Source organism: Lepisosteus platostomus, chromosome 17, assembly GCF_059453375.1.
Source record: "Lepisosteus platostomus isolate fLepPlt1 chromosome 17, fLepPlt1.hap1, whole genome shotgun sequence".
NCBI classification, from domain to species: Eukaryota; Metazoa; Chordata; class Actinopteri; order Semionotiformes; family Lepisosteidae; genus Lepisosteus; species Lepisosteus platostomus.
This window is the reverse complement of record NC_142627.1, coordinates 16,169,981-16,180,792: the sequence shown is the minus strand read 5'-3', so window position 1 is coordinate 16,180,792 and position 10,812 is coordinate 16,169,981. Positions and strand designations below refer to the sequence as shown.

General features: G+C 35.7%; 1 protein-coding gene across 3 annotated transcripts in view; it reads right to left on the bottom strand.

Annotated features, from left to right (window-relative positions):
* Positions 1 to 521: 521 nt before the first annotated feature.
* Positions 522 to 10,812, bottom strand: part of asb3 (ankyrin repeat and SOCS box containing 3) — a 28,192-nt gene continuing 17,901 nt past the window's right edge. For all 3 annotated transcript variants that reach the window (XM_088609670.1, XM_088609672.1, XM_088609671.1), the window contains 2 exons: positions 5,542 to 5,675; positions 522 to 1,235 (listed from right to left, as the gene is read on the bottom strand). In XM_088609670.1, the coding sequence (XP_088465796.1) occupies positions 1,045 to 1,235; positions 5,542 to 5,675 (325 nt within the window). In that variant the 3' untranslated portion in view covers positions 522 to 1,044. The remainder of the gene's footprint in view (positions 1,236 to 5,541; positions 5,676 to 10,812) is intronic.

Below are 10,812 nucleotides of genomic sequence, written 5' to 3'. Positions count from 1 at the left end.
TTGACTTTGTCACCCATTTACAACACCACAGGCTAAAGGTTAAAATAGAACTCAAGAGCGCTTAAAACAGATGCTAGTTATGAATCTCGCTGCTCAAATGGCAATTACCACCTGTTCAACTTCCCTTAATAACAGCTTCTTTGAGATGCATTGCCGAGGCTAAAGTGGAAAAGCTTTTCAATTGAGAAAATAAATTTCATGCCACTGTATTAAACTGGTCAGACTTGGTACACTGCTCAGTTCTGAAAGCATTTTTTCACCTCCATTAGTATTTATTGGTAAGAGTATAAACAAGACCTGAAAGGACAGAAGTGGTACATAAGCCAGAGAGCCTCACATAGCTGCAAAGTACTTGTCTCTTTAGCATTATAAAGAATCCAGCCACTGGATATGGTGACGGGTGCTCCGTCTTGTCCTGTATAAACTTACAATGGACAAGTACCTGCCTCTAGTGGTACAGGTGGAAATGTTTGCAGAATTGTTTTTTCCAAGCCCCTTCAAGCAACTGATTACACAATACACCAGTTTGGAAAACATTTAATCTGGCATATATCTATTTCCTTTGACAATCACTAGAAATTACAGTACCCACTAATCATATTTGTGGAGAATAACAAATTTCATTTTAAAGACATATTTGTGTATTACATAAAACGCCGAGATAAGTTTCTATCAAAAAGACACATAGACACACACTGTGGGAAAACAAAAACTGAAAAAAGTATCTGACACAATTAAAATGAATTATATCGCTAAGAAGAAAACTTAAACAAAATACAAAATAATTTAAACAGGCCATCAGACAGGTTAATGTGTACCCTTGTTTGACTCAAATTCTTTTACCTATATAGATACATAAAACCAACTTAACAAAGAAAAACAAATACAAATATGACGTTGGAAACATTTACATCAACAATAACTATTTATCAAATTGTTTACGAAGCAATAAAATTCCTTTTTAGAATCCAGATTGTGTTAAGTGGGATATTACAACTGAAAACTTGATCACATCTCCAGGATTCAGTGGTCCTGGTTTTTGGTTTAACTGTGTTCCTGGTCAGATCTTCGGACTGGGATCTGATATGCTCGGCAGACGTCGGAGTACAACAGGAAGTCCTGCAGGCAAACGGGAAGTGGGAGCTGGCGAATAGAGTGGCGTGAACACTTCCGCTCGCTTTGTAGACGAGACCGGATCTCCAGCCGGCAAAGATGGCACAAGGAAGGAAGAGATTCTGAAACCACATAAGAAATGGGATTCTGTAACAAGGGTAAAACTCAGGTGATTTGAAACATTTTGTCAAGAAAACTGAGTAACAAAAATCTGAAAAACCAAACAACTTTAAATTCAGTCAAGGACCTGTGCTGGAGCTATGAGAAATAAATACAACAAAACATTTTATAAGGCTAAAAATAAAAATGATACCCAGGATTAGCTAGCACAGCCTTTTAAGTGAATCTTCCCTGGAGGTCGACAGACAGAATTAACACTGGAACATGTTTCCAGTGTTGTATTGTGTCAAGATCAGCACAATTTTATATGTAAATGAAGGGGGTATACCACCAATCTGAATTCCTTAAAGCAGCTGCATTAAAAGCATTAAATAAAAGGGATTAATTAGCTAACTCTCATTGGAGAGTAGCACCAATGAGATGCAGTTTAAAGTGGGAAAACCATTAATTAGTTCATGCAGTAATTAAACGTTTGTAACACTCCAAGTTAGAAATCCTCAGAATTCAGAAATGCACATATATTTACACTGCATGGCATCTCTATGAGTCCAAGACTATTTAGGAAAAGTAACACTGAAATAATCCTGTAGTCTGCAGTGTGGTTGCTTTTATTTGCAGCTAAAAGAATGGATACATAAGCTTCACAGTGGTTTGTAATTTCAGACCACATAAGCTTCTGCTAAAAGGAATTTGTAACTAGCTATGCTGGAAGCATGGTGAACTCATGGTCAACCCTGTGGCTTATTTTTCAATTATTTAAAGAAGAGGCAAATATTGCTGTTTCACTCAGGAAACCCTACATTCTCCAAATAATCAAATTAAGGCTTCAGTCTTTACATCCAGCATTCTTACTATAGTCACCCTCTGAGGGACATTCAACAGTCTCTGTGGGGATCTTTCCACTTTTATCCTGATTGTTACTGTTGAACAGAATGTTTCAGAAGAGAAGACACACCGGCAGACTTTCAAAGTAATTCACACAAGGGCACCTTTAAAAAAAAAAGTCAAAGTCCTAATTCCGCCTGCAAAGTAGGTTTATAAAAATTCAATAATTTTATAACTGCACAGGATAACATATGTATGTCTGAAAGACTGAAACAACTGTATATTTTGTGATGGAGAAAACTTAGAAGATGTAAAATAATTGGCATTACCCTTTTTCACAGGGTTAGTATTGCTTTAGGTTAGGCTGCTACAGTGTATGTACGATTAGGGAATTTAGTATTCTTGTTCCTCACAAGGAACACTTAAGAAGAATGAAACATTTAATGTTATTTTTATTATTATTCTTGCGAAAGTCTTTAGAGCAATGGATAACTCCCACATCTTTTACAAGTTAATGTAAGAAAAACTCAATTTTCAAATACACACAGCATGAGATTATAAATCTCTCCTTGCAATCACATTCACTGGCAGCATGTGCAAATCTGTTATAGTCTCTCCAGTTCAGATTTCCTTTCATCAGTTATCAGCACATCCTGTGAAGATAAACCAGCAAGATGGAGGGGGTTTCAACACCAAACGCTAAAGCTAAAGCAATAAAACCCAATTATCTATCAAATACCATTCAGGCTTCAATTATACTCGGCTTTAAAAACGGAAATGTTGAAAATGCTCAAAATCTCTACACCACTGCATAAGTCATTTAACCTTGGCACACAGAAAAGCACTTTGATCACAGCATCTCTAAACTTGGTTCATTCAATCTTGTAAGCTTAATTGTGCGAAGATATCAATAAAACTAAGAGCAGCAATTCAGCACTTTATCCCTAAAAAGTGGACTAAAAGCTTTTTTCTTGAAAATTTACAGAATATTTGAAAATATTAAGACTTATCAGAGACAGAGAATACCTGAATATATTGAATATATGAAATTCCTTGTTAACTCAAATGCATTTTTACTTGTTAATGTTGTCCTTGTATTCCTGGACCATATTGGTTGTTACTGTGTTTTCCTTTCATTTACCAGGCTCAATATTCAACAGGTTAAATCACCTGTGCCCAATCCACTCACACCACTGAGGTGATTAAGTGCTTAAGCATTCAAAATGACACTAAAATATACAAAGAAAAATCTCCATACTTATTTTTTCTAAAAAGGAATCCATGAAATTCATTAATTGAAACTTAGCACAGTACATTTTAAGATGCATGTTCAAGAGAAAATGGAATGACCCAGTAAAAAAAAACATTAGATGTCATGAATATGGTAAGAAGTGATTTGAGGACAAAATTAATCTGTTTGTCATGACTAGGGATCTACCAAATTCGAAAAGACTTCACAGTTTAAACATCTACTCTTAAATATTCAGTGTGTTATGCTAAAACATACACATTCTTTCTCACCATTGTATGGAACTTCTAAATTTATTTTGAACAGAAAATACTTTATCTTGACCCAATTGATTACTGTCTGAAGTGCTTTTCCCTTAGTATTTTACCATCTAATTCATAAACATGACTTACTGTACTTTAAATTCATTGTTGAGCTTTCTTACACTTATAGCAGGAGTTTTTATGGGTTAAAATGGATTATGCTTATAAATAATTGATAAAAGTTTAACAAACAAAACCAGATTTTATTGGAAATCACTATTTCTGTGTGAAAAAAATAAATCAGCATGAAACATTACTTGAGAAAATTCTGCAATACACAGCACAAAGTTCCAGCAGAAGTATATAATTTTTTAACCTGGTTCAGAGATTTTCTAATAAATGTATATTTTGTTGTTTTTGTCGATATTCCCTCAGAGTAACACATATACAGTAGATTCAATCTCTATGGAAACTAAAAGAGAAAAGATGATGAAAAAGCATCCAAGAGTTACACAAGATCAAGTCTGAGTCACACAATGTCAGGTATGAGTTTGTGTTGAGTACGAGTCAGTGGAATGTTCATCTCGATTCCTACCAGCCTGGTAGATCTGTTAAAGACCACAAGCTGAACCCATGAATGAATCAGTCTGAGATACAATTAGCCGGATAAAACAAAGTATGGCAAAGAAATGGATTGTAAGAGCCACTAGGGGTAAAGAGTCCAATTTATCAAAATTTTGTTCATTTTGCAAATGTTGATCTTTGTCTAATTCACAAAGCAGCTGATCCAAGAACTGTATAAAAATGACAGCAATGTATGTGTAAATTACACATACATTAAAATATGTATGTGTAAATCAGGAAGGCTATGTCTGACTGAATAAATTAATAATTGGCTACTGGCAAATATGGGTTCAGCAACATCAGGTTATTTTGTAACAATGTGATAATCAAAGAGTTTGTATAATTTGTATCTGACTCATCTCTAAGACAGGACAGCAGCATTTTCAAACAATTAAATGAATCTCAATGGAAAACACCCAGCATGGAGGAAACCAGCCATGCCAAAGCAAACAACCTACAGCAAAAACCAAATCATCATTACCAATGCAGCCTTATCACTCCCAGCTCACTGAACAGACTCTGTATGGACAGTACTCCATGGTATTTAATGTTCAGCTCGATTTTCAGAAAAAAACAACAACCTTATGATCTCTATCTACTTGTGGTTTAGGAAACCATACTACAATATCGGTTGTGTGGTTTGGGTTTGACAGCAGTATTACACAAAGTAAACATTGCTGGGACCCATGATCATTCCTCATAACCCAAAGAGACCCAGGTCTTACAGCAACCCCAGCTGATGGTCTACATACCCCCTGTTGCCTGCTGGCCCAGCACCAGTGTGAGCTCTTCTTCAGCACATATCTCTAAACTCCAGTGCTTTCACTCCCTGCGTTATACAGTGCTTCAGGTAAGCATTGCAATTGAATGTTTCTGGGATTCATGTCTAATAAAGTGAAGCAAGGCACACAAGAAACATGAAGGCCATTACCTGTGCTTGTTTACAGACAGTACAGAGTAACAAGGCCATTGCACTCTATTTATATACCACAATTTTCATAAGTATGAAGACAAGAGACAGGTTAAAAAATAATTAATGCAGTCAAGGTTAAGTTATAAGACATTCTTATCTAAAAATATATGAACTAATATTTGTACTAAAGGAGAAAACATAGGAAAAATTAATCAGATAGCTCCAGTGCTGCAAAGTAACCACAGAAACCTGAGGTCAAAGGTAAATGCTGTCACCATTTTAAAGCACAAGGAACACTGCCAAGTGAAACAAAAGACTAGCTAAAGAAAAACAAAGGGAGATAAAATACAACCAATTTTTTAAATCACAATCTTAATTTTATGTAACACAGCAGTTGATATTTCTGCCTCTAGAATAACTGTCATGTTTTGTGTGCAGAAAATTAACTCTCTTACCAAAATGCCCGGGCTGAACCCAGGTGGAGTTTTCAGCATGGTTGGACAAGGTCTGTTTTACAGCTGGAGGAAGCCGCTTCCAATTAGTGAACTCCAAAGCAAAATTAAGTGCATCGTCCGTTACAGAAGCAGTCCTGCGCAATTACAGAAAAAAGGAAGAAAGAGCAGTGTTATTCCAAAAGTGCTGGCAGTTTCCACTTTTCAGGTTGGGATTCCTTCTAACGACACGGCTAAGAAAGACACCAGCTGTAAATATAATGAGCTATCAGAGCCAAAGAATTAAAGTCTTAGCTTCCTCCTTGAAATAGGAAAATGTAATAATCAGAGTGATTTAAAAAATCATGTTAAGACAAAATGTGTCTCTACAGAATAATTATAAATCTCTTGAAAATTAAACTTTAAAGTTAAGAATTCTAGCCAACTGTTTTAAAATGGTAGCTTAAGGAAATAAATCACACATATAAAGGCAATCAATGGGAGAGGATCAGCAGCACTGGCACCAGATGGAACAGACGCAGCAGCTGAAAACAAGGGCAATGATTCCCAGCCTAAAAAAAACTTCTTGTTCAGTCCCAAATTTGCTTTTTAAGTGTATGTTTTTATAAAATGGCTTTTCTTGATAAATCCAAATTAACTCAGAAACCAACACTTCTTGTTAGCCAGCATTTTCTTAGTAATAACTTAATCCTAAAATCCTATAAATGATTGCATAAAATTGATTTGTAAATTAATTTAATATATAACTGAAACTAATATTTATTGTATCTTTCCATTTCCGATGGCTGTCAAAACTGTTGCGCAAGCATTTACTTGTGTGTTTGCACAGTAGTGCAAGTGCCTTTATGGTACAGTATGTGAGTAAAATGTCAAGCACTCTTTCAAGGAAGGTCGTCTTACCAGATGTGCTATGAGAAATAATGAAATCACAACATATAATAATGATGATAAAACCAAAACTAATATTAAGCCGATGGCTTTATCCAAAGGACCTTCCATTTGTACACATTAGCAGAGTTGGGCGTTTTACTGAGGCAATCGGAGACTCTTGTTTAAAGGTATATAATAATAGTAGTGCCCCATCTGGGATTTGAACTTTACACTTCCAGCCTTCCAATTATGAGGCCAAAGCTCTTACCACTCCACATACTGCTGCCCTCACAGATATGCTTTATGTCATGGGTGGCAGTTTTCTGAAATATTGTCCTCAACTTGAGTTAGAAAGACTGTTTCTCATGATGTATCGTGTACATTAAAAGGGGAAAGCTCTGTTTTTCTTACCCTGCTATAGAAAGCCAAAGCATGTGCACTGCACTAATGCTCAACCAAAAAGAAAAGGCTTCGGTCTCCTAGGAATTGTCATGAAATATATTCAGAATAAAAACTAAGGCAGTTTTATGCATGCAGCTGAATGAAACAGTGAGTGATTTAGGGTCATTTGCATAATGTGGAACATCGCAGAAGTTAGTTTCAAATGGAATTGAGCCTGTATGACTCATTTGTATTGAAAATGTAATTAATACCTTGGCACATTGTAACACTTTGTTTCACAACTTTTTTAGCAATACTGGCACTGAATGGGATTTGAGCAATTATGGTACAAATGCAGTTCCCTTTTTGCTCCACCCTAAATGATCATGATAATTTTGTTTATAGTGTGAAATTCTAGCCAATTAAATTCTGGCTTTGCTCAGATGGTTTTTACACTTGTGGTTTACTACAGCCTAGATACACTTAGCAGTTTCAAGCTGCTTCTTCCTCAGTATGCCTGACAGAGAACACTCAAGAGCAGAGTACTACAGCACAGCCACTACTAGATTCAAAAGGTCTAGTGCACTGCAGACAGACCGATATCCCCACCTACAAAGCTGAAAACCTATCCTCCACATCAGTAGTTCTCAGCCCCACTGGAGAGACCACTGTCTGTGGTTTTCATTCCTGCTGAGCTGTAAATCTCCAGTGCTAACCGGAGACTTTAATTGATCTGCTTGCTTATTTAGACATAATTAAGACTTTTGGCTTCCACACTCAATCCCGATTTTTAAAAACCTGAGGTAAAAGCGTACCACCCTTTTCAACCTTCCTCATACATTCTGCTTATTTCGGACTACACGTCTCTTAAGCGGTATATATAATGAATTATATTAAATACCCTGCCATTAACTTTTTTTCATCTGTCCAGGTCCAATTGGTTAAATTTCAGATGGCACACCTCAATGAGCTTTAATAGCTGGATTTGTGTCCCACATTTAAACTGAAAGGACTAGGTCTGAACCCCCCCCCCCAGCATAGGTGCAAGGAACCACTGCTTTATGCAACCAGAAAACTCAAGTAAAATAATTTAAGCATGAAAAGGAAATTGGATTTGATTGTAACTCTGATGAAAAGACTTGTCAAAGTATTTGCTGCTAAATCCAGTTTCATTTAATATTACTGCATAACGAATGTTTAGTTATGAGTTATGAGAAAGAGTCTCTGAAAAATCAGAAAAGGAATACCAGGCTTCCCAGCCATTGCTGTGATGTTCAGCGAACAAAACAGACTTATGTTAAACGTTTATTAACCTTAATCAGCACTAAAAAAAAGATTACTTATGTTAATGAATCCATTAAAAACCAATGTAAAGTGTGTTCCTGGCTTACGGAAACACAGTAAAACTTTTTAAACCCAAGCAACACCAAAAGGGTTTATGATTTAAGAATCTTAAGGATTTAAGGATCTTGGAATCAATTAAAAATTTACAGAAAGTACATTTTTTACACAATTTTGTCATCTGGACACACCGTATCTGGAACACCTTGAACCATTACACCGGACAGCAAGAGGCTGGTTTCTAACAGATTTCCATGAAAAGATTAAATGAACAGCAAGCACACTTACAAAATCAATTTTGGCATGTTGATGGATTACGAATAATCCCATTGTCTGACATTTTGAAATACAAGTTATTATATTGAGTTTTCCAGTATCCTCTACATAGTCACCACTGTGGGAGGCATCAACAGTGGATTGTAGCAGGTCTATACAACAAATACTGTACAAAAATAATAATTAAACACTCACTTATAACCACTGGGCATATCACCCATTCCAGAAAGACATTAATTAGCTTACTTGGCTTCATGTGCCGAAATCAGAAGTCAAGACCCATATAAAAATCAGCAACCGTGTGCTTTTTGTTTTATCCTTTAATTGATACAATAGCTATTATTAGAAGCATAACTGCTTTTTAAACGTTTTTTAATAAATGTTTCATTTTTAGTCGTAAACCTTACGTGGAAAAGGGGACTGAAAATGAATGGATTTTAAAATCATCGTAAATCTCACGCAATCAGAAAATTAAACTGTTAAATGTGATGAATTTGCATTCTGTTCCTTAAATCCATGTGTGATCTAGTCAGCAGACAATTTCCTGCTATTGTTCTGGATGAGTTCCAGCATTTCTGGCAGTTATTAAAGGTGGGAGCTGCCTCAGAGAAGGTTCTTCATAATTAAATCGAGAAAGAGACTTAAACTTTAAAATTAAAGTAGAAGAGCAGATAATTAAGAACAAGCAGGATTTTTGGATAGAGGTCAGGGGAGACGAATGAAACGAGGGCAAGTAAAAATCAAGCACAGAAAAGCCTTAAGTGTGAAAATAAAGAAGGGGTTGGAAGGGACTTTGCAAACGTGGGAGTCATATCTGAACTTAAAAAATTGGAACACGCATTGGTTAACCTATTACCATTTTATGGTCAAGTGAAATATTACCCCTTCATTTTTTTACTTCATTATTGATTGCTCTCCTTTTAAAAGTTAAAAAAAAAAGATACAGTTAGGCTAAATAGGAAGCCTGAGTGGTAAATCGGATTGCACCACCTTATTTCATGGTATAGTGAGCCTGTCTCACAGCTGCCGACAGGTCATTTTAATGCTGCAAACACTCCCCTGCTGTAAGAGAGCTATTTCCACATTATAAAGCTGTATGGTACAACCGTTTCCTAATGGCAGATAATCAGCCAGCAGCACAGCTGGCATTTACTTTCCATTATTCTCTCCCTGCAAGAATTATTTCTTCTGACTTAAAATGTTAATTGTATTTATAGTTTGTGTCAGTCTGTTTTGAAACTTGCAACTACTTTCCTTCTGAAACCATCACTGCAAGAGCAGTGAAAATGTAACTGTTATCACATCAAAATTGTTCCAACACTTTTAACAACCTTAGCACACACTTAACATTCACTGATTGCGTTTTGACATAGGAAAGGTTTTAGAACTATAAAACTCCTGAAATGAATTTATTAAAAACATTTAGTACAGTATTTTCACTTTATATTCAGCACTTTTAAATATATCCTAACATTCAGTTTGCTGTTTTATTTCTTTCCTCAATTATCTTTCAGATGTAAATGATGCATCAACATATTTTCCTAAGTAGCTTTTGCAAGCTCTGTGTTTCCCGTTTTTTATTTATAGGTCATGTTTTTGCTTCCATATGTAACACTCTTGCCTACATTAAATTTAATCTTCCAGGTGTTTGTCTAGTCTTGAATTTCTTTTAAATCTTTTTACATTTCCTTTATGCCTTCAAAAGTGTTTGATAATAATTCTATGTACTTTACGTAACATCTGTGAACTTTAAACTAGGTTTACTAAAACAATATAATCCAGATATCCAGAATCCATTTTTCATACTAGCATTTCACATAGCTAGCATTACTTTGCTTGTATAGGAGCAGCATTACTTTCCTGAATGATTTGGCTCTCACTTGTCAATACTGCAAACCCCCATCCTTTTTAAAACATTCCAAGGGTTAGTGCTCAATACGAAGCTGATAATACCCTGTTCAAGACAAGCCCCCCCAACCCCACCAAAGTTCAACTCTACACTTTAATTGGGAAGTCTTGGTTACAGACAGCTAATGACAACTATGACAGTGAGTGGTTTTACGGGTAGAACTGCTTGGGAGAACTCTCAAGTATTCTCTCAAACTGGTAAATAAGGTACTTATTTTATGATTTCTGTGGTAGAAAACACCAAAATGATTTCGGGTATAATAAAACTAAAAGTTGACAACAAAACCAGCATGGGTGAAATGCCCTCTGTTCTTTCTTAACCTATCTCAAAGTCCTGAAACACTTATAGTTACCCATGACATATTAACTTCTACAGAGTACTTCTGAAAAGTTTCAGTTAGTCCCCGTTGAACATCTCAGCAGAGACAAAAATGCATGTATATGTCTCAAGCATAACCTAACTACTTATAAGTGCGAAGGGAAATCTGAATTCAACTT